At 42.5% G+C, this 26,713-nt stretch overlaps 1 protein-coding gene across 5 annotated transcripts in view; it reads left to right on the top strand.

Annotated features, from left to right (window-relative positions):
* JAKMIP1 (janus kinase and microtubule interacting protein 1) overlaps positions 1–26,713 on the top strand; it is a 213,712-nt gene that overhangs the window by 65,278 nt on the left and 121,721 nt on the right. For all 5 annotated transcript variants that reach the window (XM_068277104.1, XM_068277088.1, XM_068277079.1 and 2 more), the window contains exons 2-3: positions 3,371–3,665; positions 8,171–8,665. In XM_068277104.1, coding sequence (XP_068133205.1) covers positions 3,537–3,665; positions 8,171–8,665 — 624 coding nt within the window. In that variant the 5' untranslated portion in view covers positions 3,371–3,536. The remainder of the gene's footprint in view (positions 1–3,370; positions 3,666–8,170; positions 8,666–26,713) is intronic.

Raw genomic sequence — 26,713 nt, 5'->3', positions numbered from 1 at the left:
CTCCTTCCATTTCTGAATGATCGCTTGAACAGTGCTCCGTGGGATGTTCAAGGCTTTGGAAATCTTTTTGTAGCCTAAGCCTGCTTTAAATTTCTCAATAACTTTATCCTTGACCTGTCTGGTGTGTTCTTTGGACTTCATGGTGGTGATGCTCCCAATATTCTCTTAGACAACCTTTTGAGGCTGTCAAAGGGCAGCTGTATTTGTACTGACATTAGATTACACACAGGTGCACTCTATTTAGTCATTAGCACTCATCAGGCAATGTCTGTGGGCAACTGACTGCACTCAGACCAAAGGGACCTGAATAATTATGCACACCCCACTTTGCAGTTATTTATTTGTAAAAAAAATGTTTGGAATCATGTATGATTTTCGTTCCACTTCTCACGTGTACACCACTCTGTATTGGTCTTTCATGTGGAATTCCAATAAAATTGATTCATGTTTGTGGCAGTAATGTGACAAAATGGGGAAAACTTCAAAGGGGCCGAATACTTTTGCAAACCACTGTACCTGGGGCTTCCTCCAGCCCCTGGTAGCCTGTCTGTCCCTCGCCGCAGCTCCGGTGTCCCGGCATCCCCTCCTTTGGAGATGCCAACCTCGCCTGGTCGGCATCTACTGCACCTGTGAGTGCGTGGCTACACTCACGTGACCTGGAACGTTCTGCGCAGGTGCAGAAGATGCCGACCTGCCGTGGTCGGCATCTGCAACAGAGGGGACACCGGAGCTGTGGCAAGGGACAGACAGGCTGCCAGCGGCTGGAGGAAGCCCCAGGTAGGTAGATCTAGTTTTTTTTTTTTTTTTTTTTTATCACCACCTGTCCTTTTAAAGGGAACCCAAGATGAGAAGGATATGGAGGCTGCCATATTTATTTCCTTGTAAACCATACCAGTTGCCTTGCAGCCCTGTTGATCTTCTGGCATACGTAGTGTCAAAACCCTGGAACAAGCATATGGCTAATCCAGTACAACCTGAGTCAGAGTACCTGATCTGCTGCATGCCTGTTCAGGGTCTATGGCTAAAAGTATTAGAGACACAGGATCAGGAGGACTGCCAGGAAACTGGTATTGTTTGAAAGGAAATAAATATGACAGCCTCCATATCCTTCTCATCTCAGGTTTCCTTTAAAGAGAAACTCCGACCAAGAATTGAACTTAATCAATACTAATGACAATGAAATGATCTATGTCTTGTTTTTTTCACAACAAATTGGGCTTTGGGGGGTTGATATTTGTTTTCAGTAATTACTTTATTTTCTATGCATTTTAAAGGGAAATACAAGGAAAAAATGAAAAAATACACAATTTTTCCAATTTCATCCCCTATGGTTTTAAAATAAACACTGCTACTGTGCATAAAACCCACACATTTTATCTGCCCATTTGTCCTGGTTATCACAACATTTTAATTATGTCTCTAGTACAAAGTATGGTGACAATATATCGTTTGGAAGCAAAGGTGTATTTTTTTTTTGGGTGTTTTTTTTTTTTCACAATCTGCATGTGCACGGGGATGCACGTGCACCCGCGGGAGCGTGCACGCACGTGCACAGCGGCAGCAGCACTGTCTGACTTATAAAAACGTCCTGGAGCCATTAAGAGGCTCTAGCAGGACAATTTTAAAAGTCAGCATGTCATTAAGTGGTTAAATGGAAATAAATATTAACCCCCTCACTCCCCTACCAAAAACAAATTCCAAGGCATTAGCTGGAACCTTTCTCAGTTCTGAATCCATATGCCTGTTGTGCTTTTCCTGCAAACAGCCAGTTAAATATGGATTGGCTTTGGAGTTGTGAGTGGAGAAAATTGCTATTGATATGAGGTGTCCCTTAGCTGGCTTCTCAGATCTATTTTGGGCCTAATGGCCTTTGATGTTACAATGCAAAATGATGTCTTGTAAATGGCTTACTGCAACACATTGTTGCTTTTTAGCTTCCCCAAATCCTGTGTTGCCATCAGCCATGCAAACCAATGTCCTGATTAACCACCCTGGCGTTCTATTAAGATCGCCAGGGCAGCTGCATGAGGGTTTTTTTTAAATAAAAAAAAAACTATTTCATGCAGCCAACTGAAAGTTGGCTGCATGAAAGCTCACTAGATGGCGCTCCGGAGGCGTTCTTCTGATCGCCTCCGGCGGCCAAAAGTAACACGGAAGGCCGCAATGAGCGGCCTTCCGTGTTTTGTTTACTTCGTCGCCATGGCGACGAGCGGAGTGACGTCATGGACGTCAGCCGACGTCCTGACGTCAGCCGCCTCCGATCCAGCCCTTAGCGCTGGCCTGAACTATTTGTTCCGGCTGCGCAGGGCTCAGGCGGCTGGGGGGACCCTCTTTCGCCGCTGCTCGCGGCGGATCGCCGCACAGCGGCGGCGATCGGGCAGCACACGCGGCTGGCAAAGTGCCGGCTGCGTGTGCTGCTCTTTATTTGATCAAAATCGGCCCAGCAGGGCCTGAGCGGCACCCTCTGGCGGTAATGGACGAGCTGAGCTCGTCCATACCGCTAAGGTGGTTAAAGAGGAACTGTAACGACATATAGTAGAACGCAATAAATTATTCAGGATACCCACTTAATCCGTAAATATCCTGGTTTCAGCATCAGAAACACTTCCCAGATGTATATTGGTATATAGCCCCACCCTCCCACTGAGGCTTGGCCTAGGCTGTTTTATTCTGTGGGATTCCAACTCCCCCTTCCCCGAGTATTGTGGGAGACCAGCTATGTATTTGTTCTGGCTTTAGAACTCTGAGTAAAGAAACCATTCTACAGCGATCACTTGCCACTACTAAGGATGTTGCCAGCTGTAATACATTTCAGAAGGCAATTCAGGGAGAGGAAAGCTTGTACAATGGGCAAACTCTGACTAAATCCTATTATAAATCGATATTAAAGGACCACTCCAGCAAAAAAGTAATCAATTAAAAGCTGAGAGAACCGACAGCTTTTTGGCCAATCTTTCTCCTCAATGGGGGATTTTTGGGGTTTTTACTTTTGTTTTCAACAGCATTTCCTGAACGGCAGTTTAACTTCCAAAATAGTAAGAGACCATCGAGCCTCCCTACTCACTTGGCACTTGCACACTATTTTGACAGTTAGACTTAGCAACTGGCATTCAGGAAATGCTTTTGAAATCAAAGAAAACCCTGAGCTTACCCTACGAGGAGATGGACTAGTCCAAAACCTGTCGGTGCTGTCCAATTTTGAACTGCTTACCTTTTTTTTTTTTTTTTTTTTTTAAAGCTGGAGTGGTCCTTTAAAGAGGAACTGTAACCAAAATATCAGTGAGAGAAGTCTCCAGCGGGGACACAGAGGGCGGTATAAACCTGCTAAATAATCGTGGTTAATGTCTCCTGTGTCTCCCTTTTCCCCTAGGTGACAAGAGAAAAGGAGGATGGCTAAGAACCGAATAAATGGGAACTCTGAATTAAAAAACGGTTGAGATTTTTTTTTTTTTTTTTTCATTTTCAAATGCCAAAGAAGACACATTGGGAATTGGAGATAATTGGTTTTATGAGGTGCACAAATAATTGAGAGAATCATGTCAAAGAAGACTCGCGCCAGAGGAGACAGGAGCGAAGGGGAAATGGAGGCTTTCCAGACTGCTAACGAGGAACTCCGAGCTAAACTTACTCAGATCCAGATTGAGCATCAGCAGGAGAAGAATAAGGTACGTCCTATCCGGAAACCCTTCATATTTCTGAATGGCCAAATATTCGATCACTTCTGAGAATTATTCTAGCATTGTTTTAGCGACAGCAGGGCGAGCAGCGTGATCGGCAGTAGCAGTGAACCTATGCAGCATGATGTAGGTAGGCTCCGTTTTTCATACCAGGGGTCTCTGTTAAGGGGCCAGAAACCGCTGGTACCGAAGTGGTTAATGTAACAGGAAGTTTTAGGGTTTGCCAAAGGGAGTAATACTCACAAAACAGGGTTACGCCAAAGGCAACCACTCTAGAAGCTGGTGGGGAGATCAAACCTGAAACCACTCGGGTTAAGTAGTCGCTCTCTGTAGTAAGGAAAAGGGTTAACACTCCTCCACCAAGAGTGAACAAGAAGATGTTAAAATAATCCATGACGGAGGTGCCAAGCGCTTAATTATCCTTGTGCAGATACTCCGGTTTGTCCCTGAGGAAGCGGGTTGCTCCCCCAAAACGTGGCGTAGCTTTTGGAGTATATAATTGTTTAACCTTCTCGGGACCAGGCAGCGTAAATCCTACACCGTACTTATGGCTGAGTAACTCAGATGCGGTGTAGGATTTACGCCACCTGCCATTTCCACTCCCAACGCGATTGTGCGCACGCAAGAGGAGAGATTAAGCTGTCATATCTATCGCTGGCCGAGAGCTTCTACTTACTGCTCCTTCCGTTCCCCTCAGTCAGCCGCCGTTCTACTGTAATCCTTCCCGGTCTTCTCCGCAAGTCAGATGACTCTCCTGACTTCTACCGGACATACTGCGCTGCTCAGGATTTTTTGACATCTGGTATCCTTTAATGTTGTAGCCGGTGACCAAATTAACTTCCCTCCCCCCGCCAATTTGAGCTCCTGCAATCGCTAGCGCCTAGATTAGTCACCGAGCGCTGCTATAGCCGTAATTCTCATTATGGCCTAAGGCGGTGCCCAAACCATTAGCACAGCTTTGCACAGAAATTACTTGTCTTGTAGTGCACCTCTACCTCTTTTTCCAGCTTATATTTTAACCTTGCTGGTGCCTATGATTTTTTTTTGTTTTTATTTTTTTACCATTTGGTTTCCAGTTTATGTGCCCTGTCACACAGCAGAGTGCTTTTCAATTTTTTTTTTTTTTTTTTTTTTTTTTACGCTCCCACTTAAATTAAAATTGCTGCAAAATAGTCGCGATCACTTTTCTTTCTTTTTTTTTTTCTTTTTCTTTCTTTTTCTTGTAACCATAGTTCCCAGCCTACATTTACTAGTACCAGTGGGGCAGAAGTCTTGCCTCCTAATAGAGGGAATTGATAGTACTGCAGTGTCTTTATGCAGGTTGGGGAATGAAATATAAATATTAGCGGCTTTGGCAACAAAACTAATAATTCCCCCCTGATCTAATGCTTAGCCCCATTATATCTGCAGATAAATGGGTCTCTGTATGAAAGGAATAACTATTATTGCTGGCAAATTCCTTATTTTAAAACACATGATTGGTTCGCACGATGGCTAGGGGCCCCGGACCTCTAATTCCTTATTTCCTTTCTAATGTATCTTAGAAACCTGAAACTGTGGCTCAAACTAAGAAGAGAGAAGATGAGCACTACATTTTCAGATGTTGGATACACTTGAAATAAGGTTGACATAGAGAATAAGTCAGTAACCAACCGTCTTAGAGGAACTGTAGCCAAGGATTGAACTTCATCTCAATCCGTAGCTGATGCCCTCTTTCCATTTAGAAAAAGTTGCTTATTCTCGAATAGATCTGTATGGCTGAATGTGGTGAAACCCCTCCCACAGTGTGATGTTATGACCTAGGTCATGACATCACACTGTGGGAGCTTTGTTACATTGTGGGGAATAATGACCGTTTCCAACTGCCAAGCAACCAGTATCTCTCTCTATGCATATGTACGTCTATAAAAAAATAAAATGTTTAGCCTATCCCATTGTAAGTGAGTGTAGTTATAAAGGCGCTGTCTGTTTTTTTTTTTTTTTTTCCCCATGTCTGCCAGTAGTAAAGATGATTATGCGCAGGCTGATTGCTGGTCAAACAATATGAACAAATTACACGAGGAATTTCAATCAATTCTTGATCTCGCTTCTATTTTTTAACTTCTCGCTTTGCAATGCATTTTTTTCCCTTTAGTCTTCATATTTTTTAACTTAAAAAGAAACCCAGAGCATCACAGGGAGCACTGTGGCATTGTGGGCTGTTCTCTCCACAAATCCAGTGTGCCCATTTTTTCTTTTGGCTGCCCAATAACTCCATAACTTGTCTCCAGTACAAACCAATAAAAGAAGCACCTTTCATTTATTGTGGATATTCCAAAAGACCTCCCTGCTCTGTCCTGCAGCTGGTGGTATAAATCTGGTCATACATCTTAATATGTTTATGTAGCATGAGAACTTATCTAAACAATTTAACCAGAGGATCCACTTCAAACTCTTACCTGCAAAGCTCACCACATTCTCTCTTCTTTGTATGTCTCCTCGCTCGTTTCCAGATACCACCCCAACCTCTGCTCTGCAAGCAGCTGGCTTCTGTTCTCTTCTAAACTCTCCTCCTTGCATTCACCTATACCAGATTTCTCGCAAGCCTCATCCCTCGTTTGGAGTACCCTTCCAAAACGCATCCGTACTCTCCACCCTTTGAAATCTTTAAACGCTCCGTCACTTTTTCTGACAAGCATACACTCTAACTTACACCATTCCCCCTCAACCCATGGCCAACTTTTGAGCCGTGCTAAATATAACCTACAAACAAACTTCCTCCAGTTATAAATATTTTATACTACCCCCCCTCCCCCCATACCATTAGATTTTACATTTTTTTTTCACCTAGATATGTCACTGTAATTACTATGTGTACCAATTCTGTATTTTGTACCATTGTCCATATTTTGTGTATACCACTGTTTGTATTCTGTACCTCATGTTTGTTTTTTACTCTACTGCGCCATAGAATATCTTGGTGCTTTTATAAACCATAATAAACTGTGCCGTGTATTCTCGATTTGTTGCCCTTATACTAAGTACATTATTATTATTATTATTATTATTATTATTATTATTATTAAAACGTGCCAGCTTATTCCTTAGTGCTGTACAAAGTAAAACATACATGGGGTACATAATAATATAATAGAATGGTATTCACCAATATACAAAATACAGAGTTTGTTCAAAATACAGAATTGGTAATTACCGTGACAAAAGTAGCACGATGAATAAAATTTATAACAAATTCCAAGGCACAAAAAGTTGAAAGAGCCCTGCCCTTGCGAGCTTACAAGCGGAGTGGTAGTATACATTAATCATACCCAGGGCCGGTTTAAGCAACAATGGGGCCCCAGGGCAAAATAAACCTGCCCCCCCCCCCCCTTCCCCAACAGATACCCCGGAGCAAAGATCGGCATTAGGGGACCTTTTTTGCAGCTGGTATAGTCAGGGTGTGAAGCCCCAATCGGTCGGAGCTCCACATTCTGGCTATCCCAGCCTGCATGGGGGACAAGGAGTTAAAAAGTTTCAGGAAGGGTACCCCACATAATTAAAAAAAAAATTCCGACACTCTAAACATAAAAAAAAAAAAAAAATTGGGAAAATAGGAAAAAAAAATGCCTGGGATCTTCATACAGCCATATTGCGGCTGTATAGCGATCCCTGGCCAAAGCGCTGCGGCTGCGTATGGACCCCCTGGAAACCCCGTCAGGAAATTTATTGCTCTTTCTTTTGATACATGTAAAATTACACTACCGTGTAAAGTGACTTTTACCGCATTTAAAAGTATACTGTTTTCCTTTGAAACTTTAAAATCGATTTTCTCAAAAACTATAAGGTCTTTTTGAAAAATTGTTTTTTCCTCTTATTCCCAATGATCTCCTTAACATATCCTGCAAATGTAGGGTTTTTAGAATTTAAGGTGGAATTGCTATTAATCATTAAAGTCAGCTGGTTTTTAAATGTGTATTTTTTTTTCCTTTGAAACTTTTTAAAATCGATTTTTTTAAGGAACTATAAGGTCGATTTGAATTTTTTTCCCCTCTTGTAGCCACTGGGGGCCCCTACAAGCTCTGGGGGCCCTGGGGCAGCTGCCTCCTTTGCCTCTATGGTAGCGCCGGCCCTGATCATACCTACATTGAATGTGTTTTCAGGATATCTAGTAGGAGTGCAACTTGGCCTTAGATCAAAGGGAGAATGGCCTAAGGTAGAGTATATGCTTGTCGAACAAAGTGAGTTTTTAGGGGGATTTTAAGATCTCAAAGGATGGAGAATGATGGATGTGTTGTGACACAGGATTCCAGAGGAGGGGTGAAGGTGTTACATGTGGCAAGATTGTACAGTCAAGACTGCATGGTGTATGGCCACCTTTACCCCTAGAACTGGGTTTTTAGGAACAATGGGCCTTGATGGCAGAGTCAGACCTGATTGTAGCCACGCTCTTTCTTTAATTCTTGTTCCACCTGCCTCTTTTCTTGGTGTTTCATTGTTGTTTGTCCTTTGTGTAGGTGACTAAACTACGAGAAAAGCTGCAAGATGTAAAGCAGGATCGGGAGCAGGAGCAGCGTAGACATACTGCCTATGTTTCTGAGCTGAAGGCCAAGCTCCATGAGGAGAAGATGAAGGAGCTTCAGTCAGTCCGGGAGGCCCTCATTCGCCAACATGAACTCGATGTAGCCCGTGTGGTGAAAATTAAAGATGGCGAGATCCAGCGGCTACAATCCACCCTCAATGTGTTAAGGGACGGGGCAGCGGACAAAGTTAAATCGGCTCTATTGAATGAGGCCCGCGAAGAAGCCAGAAGGTCTTTTGATAGTGAACGTATTAAATTACAGCAGGAGATCCTGGAATTAAAAGGGGGCAAAAAACAATTGGAGGAGACACTGAATAATGTTATGCAGGCGGATAAAATGAAGGCGTCAGATTTGCGAATAGCGTATCAAACCCACCAGGATGAGATCACACGGATAAAGCGGGAGAGCGAGAGGGATATCCGTAGACTGGTAAGGAAGGACTTATTTTTTTTTTCTTCTTCTTTAAACCAAAATATTTTTTTCTCAATTTAACAGTACAGGCTAACATAGTTAAAGATGATGTTGACACATTATGGCAGATTCAGCAGACAGGTACGGTATGCTAGATGGTATACTATCAGTATTATATCATTGTGCAATCTCAGGGCAAATAAGGTGCATGTTTGTTGTAATTGCAGAAGGCGGTCAGTATTTCGTGGTACATGTTGAAGTTACAGAGTGCTGCATGGCATACCCAGAGGGACAGGTTGGGGAATCTGTGATAACCAGGTCAGGATATGCACACCAAACCCCCTTAATTTCCATTCCTGGTCTACAAGCAGATGAACGGGAAGCCCATCTGTCCCACATTTTATGCAATTGAACTAGTATTTTTCTATGTCTAAGAAGTTTTGAATCAGGATGATACCATTTATTGGCCAACTTAAAAATCAGTGGCAGACACAGCCAACAGTGGGCTCCTGTGCAGCATAAATGAAGGGGCCTCATGTGAGTGGCCATAATCATAACAGATTATGGTTGGCTACGAATAATGTCGGTGACAGGAAAGCACATGGATCTAGGTTCTATTCTGTAGGCACTGTGTTAATGTAGCACACATTTCATACTTGCGTGTAACTGGGCCACAAGCAAATATTACTTTTCCTCCTGGTTTCAGAGAAATGCACAGAGAAGGGCCTGCAGAATAATCATGCCCTAACTGTGGTGCAGCTGCATGGCCTATGCCTGCCTCTGTTAAAATATATAACCGTAACCGTGTTCTCCCCAGAAAATTTTTCCAGCCGGGTGGCATGAAAAAGTAGCCGGGTGGGGCAAGATGAGAATGCAGAGCCAGCGCTTCTCTGCACAACTCTGCTTACAATATAGGAGGAGGTGCGCCGATGACAGCCGGGTGCTCACCAAAACTAGCCAGATGGAGCACCTAAAAGAAACTAAAAGAGCCTGGAGAGAACACGTAGTAAGCTTTTGGCTTTTGAGCCCTCAGCTTAAGTTAGCCAGTAAATGGTATCACCCTGATTCAAAACATCTTGCATTTACTGATAGCTAACACAGTCCAATATTCTACTTTTCTATGTGTCTGAACCAACTTTTTGTATGGGAGTGCTCTATCAATCCTCTTCCGGTTGGAGAGAGTTGGGGTAGCGACCGAAAACCAGGTCAGAGCATTCTCTTGACTAGCACAAAAAAAGTGTTTGCTATGAATGCCTTTGTAGGCTTTTGCACAGACTTGTCATACATTCTACCCAGGAGACCTAATTTGGCATCTAACTCTATTTAGCATCCCATCTTATTGTACAACAATCCGACAGTGTGTGAAGGTGATATACTGTAGGTTCTGAAGTACCACACTTAGGGCAGTCAGGGGAGGACTTCCTTCTTTAGCATTCACCTTCTTTTACAAAAGTAGCTGTTGTGATGTAGATATGGTGGAAGTGGGTCTGGAGAAGGCGTACGTACAAAAAGGGCGCCCGGACAAAAAGGGCGCGGGGTGTAAACTCTAAATAAGAATTAATCATTAATAGGGTTTATAAAAATAGTGTGCTATATTTCGTTTACAAATAATGTTTAACAAAATTATAAATCATTAAATAATGTTTATGAAATCGGAAATTGTGAAAACGTTAATCTTCCCTGTTTCTAAAGTTAAACTTATAATTACGTTTATTAAAAAAACAATAATATATGTTTAATTGTTATAATTCTATATTATTGTGAATAACCTTCATTTACGGTTTGTTCTTATAATAAAATCTGAAAATATTCTTTATAACGATGATATAAATATAACTACGTTCGTAATAAGTGTTGTAAAACATTAGTAATTATTACTAAAATTTTACTAAAACTATACCTAAGCCTACTCTTACACAGAACCCTCCCTGTACCGGTGCCTGAACCCTCCCTGTACCGGTGCCTAAACCTAAGACCCCCCTGTTGGTGCCTAAACCTAAGACCCCCCTGTTGGTGCCTAAACCTAAGACCCCCCTGGTGGTGCCTAAACCTAAGACCCCCCTGGTGGTGCCTAAACCTAAGACCCCCCTTTATTATGTGGATAATAATGTTTTACTAATTGTGGATGCAAAAAATATTTTGCAATTTACGTTACGTACTGATCGCTTTATTTTGTGAATAATAATGTTTTACAAACAGTAAGGGATACAACTTTAAATAATGTTTTAATTAGTTAAATAAGATGTTTAGGATTTTTATAAACGTTATTCGGCACGGGTGCATTTTATAAACGTAAATCACCACAAGCACACTTATAAATCATTAAAAATCTCCTGGCGCCGTTTGTAAACGTTATTTATGTCCTGTGCCCTTTTTTCCTGCTCGGCGCCCATTAAACGTTATTTATTATGAGAGTGAATGGCGGCGCCCTTTTTGTCCACTAGCGGCCTGCGCCCTTTTTTCCCGCTTCCCTGGAGAAGACCCCCAGATTATGGAGTATGTAAGACTGATCAGACTCATCAGATTATGGAGTACTGAACCAAATGATTTGCTTGAGAAAATCTATTAGCACAGCTAGGCACACATGAACCAGTTTCTCTCCACTGACATTCACTTTCATTCAGAGAGGTTTTTCTGACATCTTAGTGATGAGGTGAGCATCATTTAGACTTCAGGAGGGAGGAGCAGAGACTGAATTTCTGCATTTATGACCGCCTACAGCTGTAGAAATCTGTGCTGCAGGAAGTGTCTGAAGGGCTCCAGGAAGTGATGTATAATTATTTGACATCACTTAATCAAGGCGTTTGTACATAATGTTAGTTTGTCTGCAGCATTGGACTACTAAAGCATCATTGGTACATGAGTTTTGCTTTAACAAAAAGGTCTTTGAACATTCCCATTCCTAAACATGGTGAACACTGGCATGGGCTATAGCTGAATGGTAAGGCCCTAGTTTTATGCTTGCGCAACAGTCAATTGATGGCTCTATATACTATGCAGCTTTCACTCCCTCAATGCATGCCATTGCCTTGAGCTGTGCTAAGCTCTAGTCTGTCTCAGCGTGTGGCTTCCTCCCATCCATGATGTGCCCCGCCCAGTACTCTGTCAGTAGAGGGCCTCTGTAACAATACTCAGGGCAGTCAGCTGTCTGGTGGGGAGGGAAGTCAGTAAATGGTTCTATTATCATTATGGGGGCTCAATAGAGTTTTTTTGTTTGTGGGACACGCAAGTGCTTCTGAGGTAGTAAGGCTTTCTCATATGCACCTTACTAACAGATACAGAGGCCCACCACTGGATTACTTTAACATGGGTACCTGAAACTTCCCTCTTTACCATTACCCAGGAACACCTTATTGTCACAACCGTTAGTATTTGTCTGCTTAAGGTTATTCCGGTAATGTTCATCACTTGTAAAAATTAAATTGCATCAATTCCTGTTTGTATCAAACATGAAGGCACAGGATGACCATGATGCAGTTTCAGAAATGACAGCGCCAGGTCTCCGCAGCCTCTCCTGTCACTGCGATGGGCTGTTGGAAATACTGAGGCATGAGTTATATTTCATGCCAGCAGCAAAGTGCATCGTCACTGCCTCCGGCTACCGGAATGAAAGGAACCATTCCAGCTGTTAGGAGACGGGTCGCTCTGTCAGAGGCAGAGCTGCCTTCCTGCCAGAGATGGTTTCACATAAGACTGGGTCCCTGTGAAATAATGATCTCGTGGCCCCTTACATTTTACTACTGTACTGATGCTGAAGTGCTTTTCATGCATAAAGGCAAACACATCTTCAATGTTTGATCTAATGCAGCCACAATATCCCCCAGTACTGTTTGTGCTCATAAGTTTACATACCCTGGCAGAATGTATAATTTCTTAAAGGGGAACTGAAGAGAGAGGTATATGGAGGCTGCCATGTTTATTTCCTTTTAAGCAATACCAGTTGCCTGGCAGCCCTGCTGGCCCTCTGCCTCTAATACTATTAGCCATAGCCCCTGATCAAGCATGCAGCAGATCAGGTGTTTCAGACTTTAAAGTCAGATCTGACAAGACTAGCTGCATGCTTGTTGCTGGTGTTATTCGGGTACTACTGCAGAGAAATAGACCAGCAGGGCTGCCAGGCAACTGGTATTGATTAAAAGGAAATAAATATGGCAGCCTCCGTATACCTCTTACTTCAGTTCCCCTTTAACCATTCTTCATATGAGAGGAATAACACTAAAACTTTTCTTTCATTCATAGTTGATGGTTGGCAGAAGCCATTTATTGTCAAACACATTTTTAAATCGTAATCCCTATATGGACAACCTAAATGATCCTGAGCCAAGGTTTACATGCACCAGATTTTAATACCATGTATTGCCTCCTTTTACAACAATGACAGCTTGAAGTCCTTTTTTTTTTTTTTTTTTTTTTTTTTTTGTGGTAGTTGTGCATGAGGCTCTTTATCTTCTCAGATGGTAAAACTGCCCATTATTCCTGGCAAAAAGCCTCCAGTTCCTTTTTAGGTCTACCCAGAGTGGCTCAATGATATTCAGGTCAGGAGGCTGAGATGGCCACTCCAGAACCTTCACTTATGTTGCTGTAGTCAATAATAGGTTGACTTGGTCTTGTGTTTTGGATCATCGTCCTGTTGGAATGTCCAAGTACATCCCATGCTCAGCTCCCTGGCTGATGAGTGCAAATTTCCTACCAGTATCCTAACTTACTGCATTCATATTGCCATCGCTTCTGACCAAATCTATGTGCCTTTTGTAGCTCACACCACCCCAAAACCTCAGCAATCCACCACATTTCACAGTAGGAATGATGTATCTTTCATCATAGGCTTTGTTGACTCCTCTCCAAATGTAACATTTATGGTTGTTGCCAAAAAGTTCAGTTTTAGTCTCATCACTCTCAATGACTTTGTGCCAGAAGGTTTGAGGCTTGTACTGTTGCCATATTGATAGTGAGATACTTTGTCACATTTGCGTAGTAACTTCTTTCTTCTGGCAACTCAACCATGCAGCCCATCTTTCTTCAAGTGCCTCTTTATTGTGCATCTTGAATCTGCCACACCACTTTTTTTTTCTTAGAGAGAGTCGTGTATTTCACCTGAAGTTATTTGTAGGTTATTCCTTGTTTATGCAGGATTGTGCAAGTCCTGAATGCAAATTTGTGCAGCTTGAAAATGGACCAAATTAATTTTACCTCAGCAGGATTTTATTGGTTCATTTTCAAGATGTGTAAATTTGCATATGAAATTTGCATATTTTTGCATCAACTCAAAATGATTTGCATCTCATTGACCATACCTAACCACAAGATAAAAGATCACAGGTGAGGATGATTGCCTTTTAATAGCCATTAAAAGCCGTTTGTGTCAAGCTCAGGCCAAATAATCAGGGTATGTAAACTTTTGATCAGGATCATTTGGGTTATTTCTGCAGTGATTAATAAAAGTAATGATTTACAAAGAGTAAACCCCGTTGTTTGGTAATAAATGGCTTCAGCCAACCACTAACCATGAGTGAAATGTTTTTTTGGGTTATCATTCATTTATCATTCATTTTCTATGTTCTATTCTGGCAAAGGGCTCTGCCTCTGACACAGGAGACCAGGGTATGAATCCCGGCCCTTCCTGTTCAGTAAGCCAGCACCTATTCAATTAGGAGACCTTGGGCAAGACTCCAACACTGCTACTGCCTGTAGAGCGTGTCCTAGTGGCTACAGCTCTGGCACTTTGAATCCACCAGGAGAAAAGCATGATATAAATGTTCTGTCTTGTCTATGTAAAATGGTAAAGAAATTATGAATTCTGCCAGGGCATGTAAACTTGTGAGCACAACTGTACAATGCAGGATCCAGCATAGTATGGATACAGAGGCGCCAAAAGGATAAAAGAATCTAAAAAGTAAAATATACAAGTACAAGTTTATTTACATACTTTGGGGGACAATGCAACGCGTTTCACAGGTTCGATCCTGTTTCATCAGGCAATAACGGAGTAATAGCATATGTGGTCAGTAGAAAAACCAGTGCAATTGTTGTCTGCTTGTAGGAGGTAAGTCCACCACTGCTTCCTCAGGTTTTTAACTGTTTATTCTTTTTGGCGCCTCTGTATCCATACTACCCTATATTAAGTCCACCCCTGGTGGAGGGGTGTTACCCCATTTTTTTTCCTCCTACGGAGAGTAACTTCTTAATCCTGAGTGGGGTCAGGTCTAATCTCCCCACTTGCCTATACAATGGTTGCCTTGGAGGTAACCCTGCTTTGTGAGTATAGCTTTTTACTCTATCTTACTTCATTTCAACTACCAGTACATACTACACTATATTTGGCTCTTGGTGTCCCTACTCTGTGTAATGCAGGATCCAGGTTGTTCTATGAACTGAGGATGATTTGAGGTTGCAGCTTCCATGACCTCTACCATGGGACCCCAATGTACTTTGGGCCTGGACTGTTCCCCAGTTTCGCCCCATGCCTCTTCCTGGTAACCTTGCTGTTTCCTGGTAACCTTGTCCTCTTGTTATAACCATGTCAGACATGGAGTCCACTTATACATATGGAACAGAAGTAAATGAACAGTCTTCTGCAGATAAAGCAACACCTGCATTCCCTGGAGGCTAGAGATGTCCAGCAGAGTTCTGAAGTAAGAATATGTTGTCATCATTCGTACTAAATGAGGAATGATGGAATTCTGCCTTCCACATTAACAATACATTCCACCTTAATAGCCTAATTTTCCCTTGCATCCCTGCTGAAGAGCAGCTGTTGTACTTATCCATAGAACTAACCTATGCAATTCTATAATGCTGAGGTAACAGAAATGATAAAACTGGTGACTTTGTAGCTTTCTCAGAACATCTCCTAAAAACGTCTGGAATTGCTGTGACAACGCCCAGCCAGACAGTGCAATGTATTTCCCCCTTTTAGTGAAAACGCTGAACAGCTGTTAAGCTGTGTAAATCTGTAAAGATGTGACATTGCCTCGTATGCATTGTATTGTTGGGGGTTTCCTCACACCAGAAGTGCTTGCTGTTCGGGACATAATGTCACATGTATTGCCATGTGTCATGTTTCTGAAGGTGTTAAGAAGAGGCAGATTAGTGCTCCATAATGTAGCACAGACTCCTTCAATGCAATGCAATACATTAGGTCAAATAAGCACCATTTAGATTTATTTTAAGTTAGATTTGGCATTTTTGATATGCTGGATAGTCAGACTCTAGTGTGCCCACATCCTCATGGAGTCTGTAGGGCAGTGCATTCGGGAATACATTCAGCCTTATTTTCCTGGCAGAGGCGTTCGGCCTAGGAGTTGTGACAGCTGCTTCTTTCAGAGCCTAAAGGACCATACACACGCCAGATGAAGCTCTGCTGAGGCAGCTTATAACAACCGCCTCTGCCGAGCATCCAGTGTGAGTATTGCAGACCCAAATGCCACCCGACTGTTCAGCCAGCGATCCTTCCTGGTAGATCAGTTTGGTTGAACAACGGGCAATAGCATCGTCCTGCCCCACTTAACCCTGCGTGACACCACTCCTGTGACACCCCCACTGTACCTTTCTGGTATCTTCCTGCTCAGTGCTGAGATGTGCCGCCCGCATATTTTATAACGCATTAAGGCAGCCATCTGGCATCTTTTTCTACAGCTATTTTACAGTATAACTGGAAAATTACAGTTTGAGCAAATTCAGGGCCGGACATCTGTTATTTTCTGTGTGCGAGCAGCCCGAAGCAGTCATTTCCATTAACAATGCTAATTTACAAGTAGCAGTCTTTCCCTGCTTGTGTTATACAACCCACAGCTTTTAAATGTTTGTTGGAAACACGCAGGGTCTGGTTTAACAGGATGGTGCAAGGAACACGGGAGCCAAGGTAAAGCCGTTGTCCAGAGCAACCAGTCTTGTTTCATCAGTGCAGTAAATCAAAATGGCACAGTTGCGCAGACCAACCAATGCGAATTCCTGCTTTAATTTAACCACTTCCGGACCTTGGTAGTTGAAATCTACACCCAGTTTATGGCCTGTTATTCCTGCCAGGGCATAGAATTGAACTACTCTTGATGCATGGCCCAGTCACTCTGTTGTCGCTGCAGTTCCTTTGCCCAGATTTCTTATAGACAGTCTGCTGACCAACGTTCAGAGCTCACCTATTTTATTGGCTCCTGACCCTGTGATCACTTTGAGCCAATCAAAGTGATCACAGCTTGTTTTAGGTCAAAGTAACGGAGATCAGTGCATGTCCTTCAGTACAGGGCTAGGCATCATGGATGTCAGGGCCTAATTTCTAGAAAGGTTATAAAGGCCAGGGCCCTGGGCGGCTGTAGCCTAAGGGGGTACCTAGATATGAAAAAAGTGTTGCTACTTATGAATGAAGAGGCTGAAAATGGGCAGCAACACATGAAAAAGGGAAATTGATGCTCAAGGGAGCTTTTCATGAAAGAAAGGGGTTTCTGTACATAGATGATGCACAGAGAAGAGGGGGCTGCACATTGAATGAGAGAAGAAAGGGGTTTCTGTACATAGATGATGCACAGAGAAGAGGGGGCTGCACATTGAATGAGAGAAGAAAGGGGGATACAACATACTTGGCCTAGGGGCCTTGCTGTTACTTCTGGATTTGCTGACTCAACACTAAAATGCAGATAGGGTGTCTTATCAGGCATGTTGAGGGTACTGGCTGCCAGCTTGCTTACTGGTATGCAACTCGGATACAGCTATTGCTGCTATTTTGTGTTCATCAATTCCATAAACCCTATTGGAAGCCCGATGCTCACTTTGTTGATACTGCACTTCCACCTTTAGTAAACTGAGGGATTTGTCAGCCAAAATTAATTTTTTGTGATCATTTCAGGAGACACAGTGGCAAACCACTTCCAGACTGGTAGTGATGGGAGGCTGTGGAGGTGCTAAAAGAAGTCTCATTTCATAATGGGAGGGTGAAGGTGGTGCATCCAATACCTGTGAGCTGCTCCCACGCCCCAGCTGGAATCTTGCTAGCGCTCGGTAGGGGCAGTGCAGAGACATCTGCCCAATTCAGTCACATCTGAGCATGGTCAGATATCTGTAAATGCCACAAAGGCCCGGGCCTTGGGTGGCTTCGGCCCAAGGAGGCGGTTGAATATGGGGCAACTGGACATTGAAGAAGGGTTGATGCATATAGAGGAGGAAGCTGCAAATGAGGAGCAACACAAGGAAAAGGGCTACTACTGCTCAAGAGAGTTATATGTGAAATACCGAGGCTGCTGTAGATGGTTTTTATACATGGAAAGGGGCTGCACATGGAATGGGGGGTGGGGAGGGAGTTGCTCTACTTTTGTGAGCAGCACAAATGTTGCCCTAGGGACACTTAAATTATAAATCCAGCCTTGCGTATCCACTATTCCCCCATGATGAGCCTGTGCTGTAGCGGCACAGGCATTCTTTTCTACATTTATGATCATCGTTAATACAAATATTGCAGATGTGCAGTGTCAGCCTTTCCTTCCTAGTTTGGTTTAATTGGGTGTGTTGGCCTCCTGTTTATGTGCAGAAGTTGTGATGCTGTGGTTGTGTTTTACGTAGGCCTTTCTTTGCTACGCTACCTTTGCTGTTATGAGGATTGAGTGTTTTTTAGCGAATGCACTTGCATTTCAGTTCAGCATTGTGTTCTGCCAATAAAATGAGAAGATAAATGTGTGGGCAGTGTGAGTATGAGAAGCCAGAAGAATAGTGACAGACCATGGGTGGAAAAAAACAACACACAACCCAGAATTAAGAGGGTCAGGGTCAACAGCGGCCTTGAAGTCATTTTTGTGTAGGCAAATAGCATATGTGAGTCACTTGTGTGGCTGTGTGTTAGTTTCTAGAGCATCTTCCTTTTCATACTGTAGATAGAAATCTTAACACTGCCATCTTGTGGTAATAATGTATGCAGCAGGTTTAGCCATTTAATGAGGCTAACCAGAATTCAGTGTTTGGTGTCTCTGTTTTCAATACCAAGGAACAGTGAATCTTAGATACATTTTACTATTTTACTCTTTCGATCCCAGGCTACAACCAATATCCTTCCCGAGTTATTTTAATAGTGGTTTAAATTTAATTCAATTTATTTTTAAAAAACCACAGCCCTTATTTAGTGTTTTTATTTTATTTTTGGTACTTATCCGTTAGCCGGGCGCATCCGGCAGGTGGCGCTAATTACTATTCCCCCTCCAGGCCGACATGGATAGTAGGGAAAAATGTAACTCTGGTGGAGTTTTGTCGCCACCAGCCGGATGCGCCCGGCTAACGGATAAGTACCTTTTTTTTAATTTTATTTTTTTTACTACGCTGAGTGTGAAGAACATGCACACAAACTCTTGCTACCATTGTGGGTGGAGCAGAACTGTACGATATTCTGTTGTACCGTAACGCTGCATACCAGTAGAGACTTCCCCCGATCATGATATGCCTGTAAGAAACATCCTGTTTCCCAGATGTTAGTGTTACATGCAGAACTTAAAGCAGTACTCCGGAGAAAATGGTTTACTTCATGTTAATACAGCTTAAAATCGTTACGTGACTGACGCTCTGCAGTCAGTCACATGACAGGGAAAGAAGAGGTTACTACAAAAATTATATATATATATATATATATATATTCGATTCAAGTATCACTATACGTGCAAAATTATATCTGAAAAATCATATCAGAGAAATAGGTGCAGACACTGGCAACATCAAACCATCGACAAAAACCACAAACTGCCAAGCCAGTATATGTCGCACACTAATAGTATAGAATAAAGTTCATAGCGATTTGTTTATTGCAAAAATATATAAATTGTTTATTGAATTTTTAGAATTTTTAGAAAAAATTGGTAAAAGCTAATACAAGCTTATATCAGTGATCGCCAAGCCACCCTTAGAGTGCACCTGTATGCCCCATCCCTTAAAAAACCCTCGCCTTATATATCATAGACCATGGTGGTACTCCTCAAAGCCTCCAGTAAAAAACGTGAGGTATCCTGAATATACCGTCGAAATGACGATCAGGTAAACCATTTTTAATACTCTCACAGAGGCAGAAAAGTAGGGACCAATATGATCACATATATATTGCCGCCAGTTCAAATTTTAGCACATTATGCACACGGTGTCCGTACACAAAAAATTCAATTTAGATCTGGAACCAATTCCATTATGTGGTGTATTTTTTTTAGAAAGCATGCCAAGGTTTTTTTCTGATGGTACCACAGTTTTTTACATGGACAATTCAGTTTTTGTGTACGGACACCGTGTGCATAATAGGCCTCAAGTTTTCACAAACTGAAAGTTCGAATAGGCCCAAGTAATATATGAACTATATGTGATGAGGATACCATGCGCAATATGTGCTAAAATTTGAACTGGCGGCAATATATGTGATCATATTGGTCCCTACTTTTTCTGCCTCTGTGAGAGTATTAAAAATTGTTTACCTGATCATCATTTCGACGGTATATTCAGGATACCTCACATTTTTTACTGGAGGCTTTGAGGAGTACCACCATGGTCTATGATATATAAGGCGAGAGTTTAAGGGATGGGGCATACAGGTGCACTCTAAGGCCACATACACACATCAGACCATAGTCTTTGGAAAATGAAAGATCACAGACCAATCTTACCACCCTTCCTGTAGTATAAGAGCCATACTCTACACAGTCTTTTCTATGGAGCTGAACTCCACATCAGGAAAAAAATCTTTGCAAGATGCTGCACACACAGATGCTGTACAGACACAAAAGATCAGTATCTGCAAAAGATCTGTTCCTGCCAAAAATCCATTCCTGCAAATTGCAATGATAGTCTATGAGATCTGCAGATCATCATACACACATGATTTAACTGACATTCATCTGCAGATCCGCAGATCTGAAAATCCATCCTGGTGGATCTGATCTGCAGATGAATGTCAGTTAAATCATGTGTGTATGATGATCTGCAGATCTCATAGACTATCATTGCAATTTGCAGGAATGGATCTTTGGCAGGAACAGATCTTTTGCAGATACTGATCTTTTGTGTCTGTACAGCATCTGTGTGTGCAGCATCTTGCAAAGATTTTTTTCTGATGTGGAGTTCAGCTCCATAGAAAAGACTGTGTAGAGTATGGCTCTCATACTACATGAAGGGTGGTAAGATTGGTCTGTGATCTTTCATTTTCAAAAGACTATGGTCTGATGTGTGTATGTGGCCTAAGGGTGGCTTGGTGATCACTGATATAAGCTTGTATTAGATTTTACCAATTTTTTTCTAAAAATTCTAAAACTTCAATAAACAATTTATATATTTTTGCAATAAACAAATCGCTATGAACTTTATTCTATACTATTAGTGTGCGACATATACTGGCTTGGCAGTTTGTGGTTTTTGTCGAAAGAAGAGGTTAACCTCACAGTTTCAAGTTAAAAACCACAGAAAGAATACCTTGCTTGGCAGATAAAAGCAAATGGCTGTTGCTTTCTGGATAGGAGGCATTGATGGTGGGGTGGGGGGGTGTCTACATGCTAATGCTGCAGAACAAACCGTTAAGGTGGGTACACACATCAGATAAAAGTCTTTGGAAAATGAAAGATCACAGACCAATTTGACCCCCATTCATGTAGTATATGAGCATACTCTACACAGTCTGTTCTATTGAGCTGAACTCCCCATCAGATAAAAATCTTTGCAAGATGCATAATGTCAAGAACCGGCCTGCGGCACGCCTGCGTATATGGTTCCCGACGGCGGGTTTGACCAGATCAAGCGGGGAGCAGCCTTATTCGAGCTACAAACAAGGCTGTGACCCCTCAAAAGCTTCTTACTGCCACCACTAGCGGTTTGCTAGACACGTCCACTCAGCTGTCGAGTGCTCAGCACGCAATCCGCATTTTCATATTCGGGTCAGCTTTGCGCTTTAGGCCGAATACGGGAACGCCATGCACACACACGCACAGTTGCAATCTTACACTGTAGTGAAGCAAAACCACTAACAGTCGTTCCGAACTATACTGTTAGCCACTCTGCTGTCAAGCTACTCACACTGGCGTTTTCGTACGTTGGGTCAGCTGCGCGCTTTAGGCCAACGTATGACAAACGCCCCCACACACAATGCAATTACAATCTCATACGGTAGGGTTGCTCAAACGTACAATTAGGCATGGATTTATACACAGTTGCACTTCAGTCTCTTCTAGGCTATGAGTGTTAGTTTAGTACAGCAGAAGTCAAACGTATTTAAATAACAATTTAATATTCCAGAAAAAACATGGAACAATGCAGAACTTAATATATACAAAAGATGTACAAAAACAAAGTAAAAAAGTTACAAAGTAAAGGTTACAAGATTAAGAGTTTACAAAGATGCACACAAAGCGATTTGCTTACCAAAATACAGGGATCCAGATGTAAGACCCTTGGACTTTTCTGGACGGACACAGTTCTGGTTTGACCAGGAGCCCACTTAGCTTGGGCTGGGAGTCCAGCTGCAGCTACCATCAGGAGAGGACTGATTTTAGGTATCTGTCCCCTGCTTTTTATAATGGAATATTTGCCTTGAGGCTGTAAGCCTGTTTGGACGGGGGGGGGGGGGGGGGGATAGTTTTAATTACATCCTCAGACATAACTTGATTCCCAGAGATCTAACATCCACATGTGAAAAGTGTATTATAGCAGGCGCACAACAAAAGACTTACTTAACATCCAATTTCCCCAGGTAAAAGTCTATACATTAAAAAATTGCATTGTGGTTACAGGTAGCAGTTTGCCTGTAATTGCCTGTAAACTGACACAGACAATCACACCTGGGACAGCAGATCAAAGGTGACTGCTAGTGGCCTAATGAGACACTTCCTTGCCTATTGAAGTTGACTGGTCTATTCAATGAAGACAATGGCAGTTCCCTTGATCTCTGCCCTGAATGCAAATTTAATCTACATACAGACATTATCCAGGTGACACCTTCCAAAAGCCAGACTGGCTGACATACCTACACCTCTGACAAAATATACAGCAGATAGAAAAATGAAAGAAATATGTTCCTGTTATCCTTACATCATCAGCCTCATAACTAGCTGCTATATTCCTGACACTGTACACATTCAATAGATTCGATCCTGCAAAAGATAAGTTCCTGCAAATTGCATTCATAGTCTATGATATCTACAGATCTCATACACACCTTGTTTAACAGACATTCAACTGCAGATCAGACAATTATCTGCAGATCTGAAGATCCATCCTGGTGGATCTGATCTGCAGATGAATGTCTGTTAAACAAGGTGTGTATGATGATCTGCAGATATAGACTATGAATGCATTTTGCAGGAACAGATCTTTTGCAGATACTGATCTGTTGCATGTGTACAGCACCTTGCAAAGATGTTTATCTGATGGGGAGTGCAGCTCCATGGAATAGACTGTGTAGGTATGGCTCTCATACTACATGGAAGGGAGTAAAATTGGTCTGTGATCTTTCATTTTCCAAAGACTTATCTAATGTGTGTACCCACCTTTACCAGCATTCTGTAGCCATGTGATAAGCAGTGCAGGGAGGGAAGAGGTTAACCTGACAGAGGCAAGTTAAATTGCACAGAAAGAATACCTTGTGTTGCAGAAAAAAGAGGAGAGCTGTTACTTTCTGAATAACCCTCGTAAATGATAAGAAAAATATCCAGTATTGATTGATGCAGGAAGTCCTGCAGACACAGCTAAATAAAACCAAGATAGATAAGGCATCAGGCCCAGATAACATCCATCCCTGCGGTGTTCAGCTGGAATCATTGATGAGCACTTTGAGTTTTTCTTTAAAATTATTCAGTCCCGTATAACTGTTAAAGTTTTCCCCTCAGCTCTTATAAAATGGTGAATGCAAATCTGTATTAGAGATACCAATGAGATGCTGATATTCTGAGTTGATGCACATTATGTTAATTGTATGCAGCTTGGGATAGTGATACATAGTCAGCAACTACTTTGGCCCAGTTACAAGCGGTATACAAATTGCAACAAAATTAAAATTGTCTCATTTGTCAACCAGCACCTTATTAAATGTAATTTTGCCTTCTTAAAACAGAAGGGATTTGTGATTCAGCTTTAGGTGAGCAACTGTGATTTCCCACAATGCATCACTCCCATATATGCAAATCTCTTTCTGCCCCTGATAGCCAAACGCATACAAAAACGCACCGAAAAAACCCACAGTGCAGAAAATGCATGGTTTTTAGCACTGCCTAGTGTGCTCCCAGATGACATTTTAGTATTGATCAATTAAAAGCGGAACTGAAGATAGATTCAAAACAAAATGTTTCACTTACCAGCAGCCTTCCTGTCCCCTGCCCTGGACTTCCACAAGCCTCCGTGCTACTTCTGGTTTTGCCACCAGGCCACTGCGCCTGCGCAACTCTGGCCACGAGTATTCTTGGCGTTCCAGGCCGCAATAGCGATATTGCAGATGGTAACGCATAAAAAGGGTACGCTTGGCAGGGCTGCGCTGGCCTCAACTTACAAGGTACAGAATAGTGTGGCGGCAGGAGAACAGAGGCCCGTGGGGGTCTGGCGCAAACAGAACGCCTGCTGGGGGCTTGCAGAAACCCCAGGTAAGTGAAACAGTTTGTTTTAAATCTATCCTCAGTTCTGCTTTAAGATCGTTTTGAGTACTGCTAGACTCATGAAACCACTACATTCAATGCTAAGCAGCAACAGCTAAAACCAGTAAAATTTTGGGATGTATAAAAACAAACCTATCCAAAAAACCAACACTAGCACAGGGCCCTTTCTTGGGCAGTGCGGGCAGGGTGACAGCCCTGGGCGCAGACTGGCAAGTAGAAGGGGGGTGCAGGCAGAAGGACATAACCGCTAGGGAGCTTGTGACAGGCGGTGCAGCCAAATGGAAGAAGAAAGATTACCAGCTCGATCACCTTCCTTGACTCCTCCTGGGCTGCCTGTGTCCATCGTCAAGTCAACATCACGTCACCACCGCGTGATGACACCTGATGTCCTGTAGCGGTACTGCAGGCTGTCAGTGCGCTGAGCCCATGGAGGAGTCAGCTTTCCGGGCTCTCTTCGTGTGTTTTTCTGGTCCCTGCTTCCTCCTGGATGAGTGGCTGGTCACTAGTAAGTAGGCAGATCTATTTGTGACCTGTGGCTGTGTGATTGTCCCTAAAGAGGGTTCGCGAGTCCATGGGGGGAGGGGGGGGAGGAGGTGCAATCTTTACACCCTTGCCCTGGGTGCAATTTAGCCTAGAAACTGCCCTGCACTAGCATAACACTGCCACTGTCAAAATTATTTGTGTGGGCGTATCTTGAATAAGTAGTAGTTTTTTGTTTGTTTTTTTCAGGAAGAACGGGTACAAAATGGAGGTGGTTACGTTGATCCCTTATTGGCCAATCAGGATTGTAGGTGTGTACCAGGCTTTAGGCTGCATACACACATCCAATTTTGATTAGCCAGTGATTGGCCAATTTTACCACTTTCATATAGTATGAGGGTTTAACTACACAATCAGGCTCTTTATACTACATGGATTGGCCAGTCAAATTGGATGCGCGTAACAGGCTTATAGTTTGGGAGCAGACACAGTCATCACCCTCCTCCGAGGTCTTTGTTAAATCTTGAGTGAAGACCCCTGATGACCTGTCTGCTCTGCTGCTATCCTAAAAAGTGGACAAAAATGTATTTGAATCTCAAGGCAGGCCTTCCCATCATGATGATAATCTATGCCAATGGGCATCTGCCACAGATTCTCATTAGTCAGATCAATGGACCGATGAAAAGCCCTGGTTGAAAATTCAAGGACTTTTTGCTGGTGCTCCCACTTACCTAATACTGACTGAATCAGTCATTAGTGTTTGGGAGTTTCATTGTTGTACGTATAAATCAATTGAAGTCTACTTTGAGAAAAATAAATTAACTATTGTGGGAACAGTAACCGAGTTGTATTGTGTCATTTTCCGGTGCTGACTTGTGGTCGGGTTCCATACACACAATGCTTGATTTTCATGTAGTTATATTGGTTGGTTGCAGATGTTTCAGGGAAAACATACCGTCAATCTGCAAAGTCTGGTCTCTCATTAGATGCAGTATTCTGAGATAGATGTGCTTTTCTGATGTGAATTACATCTTCTAGCATCGCAGCTTACATCTTTACAGTCAAATGGTGAATCCCTGTTTGATTTTTTTTTTTCTTCCCCTGGCTTGTTCGTGGGGGTAATACCAGTCAAACCATATGGCAGAGGGTGTCCCCGAGTCCTGGCATATTATTTGGCTTCTGACAAAATTGAGGCTAAATCATCAGAATGGTTGCAGATTGCAGGAACCTCCTTTCTGTACAGCAGCCGGTTACCAGGACAACTGGCTGTTACTTTGGATACTGTTCAGTGAGTCATGTAAAGTTTGCTGGAAAGAAGCTTGTATAACAAATGCTGTAAACCATATCCGGTTCCAGTTACATTTGCTTTTCTCTCAGAAGCACTAAATGCTGGCCTATGGTTTACGGAATTCAATTATTTTTTTTTTTTTTTAAAGGGGCATCATGGCAAAAATTGTAAAATGTATCATAGATGTTGTTTGACCGGCTGTTCTTAAAAAATCCTCATACAGTACTTGTGTACAGGTAATCCCTGATGAACGATCTACCGATACAAATTACCTAAAAATGTTACATTTGATTTTGTGGGGACAAGTGAATTTTTTTTTTCCCAAAAAGACCTTGTAGCTTTTGAAATGGTCAGTTTTAAAAAATTAAAATAAAAAATAGTTTTAAACCGGTAAAATAACATTTTGATGCAGTACTCTGAGGGCACAGTGGCAATGACACAGTAGAGGGACAAGGGGGCATAGGAGGAGGTACAGGCAGGACCAGATTTGTACTTTCCAGCGCCCAAGACCCCTCCCCAATTTTGTCCAACAATCTGACTACCGATCACTGGTTTGAATGGGCTCCCCTCTGCTCAGCAAAGAAGCAGTGCATGTCCACTCCCTGTAATTTTGCACTCCGGCCTGGATGCACTGCAGCCAATCATGTTCTGGGCTTGTATACTTCAGAAATTACGCTCATGCATGAGCAGAACTTGTCAAGTACACATACCCATAAC

This window comes from Hyperolius riggenbachi, chromosome 1, assembly GCF_040937935.1.
Source record: "Hyperolius riggenbachi isolate aHypRig1 chromosome 1, aHypRig1.pri, whole genome shotgun sequence".
Taxonomy (NCBI): Eukaryota; Metazoa; Chordata; class Amphibia; order Anura; family Hyperoliidae; genus Hyperolius; species Hyperolius riggenbachi.
The sequence above is the reverse complement of the archived record's forward strand: the minus strand, read 5'-3'. Positions and strand labels throughout refer to the sequence as shown.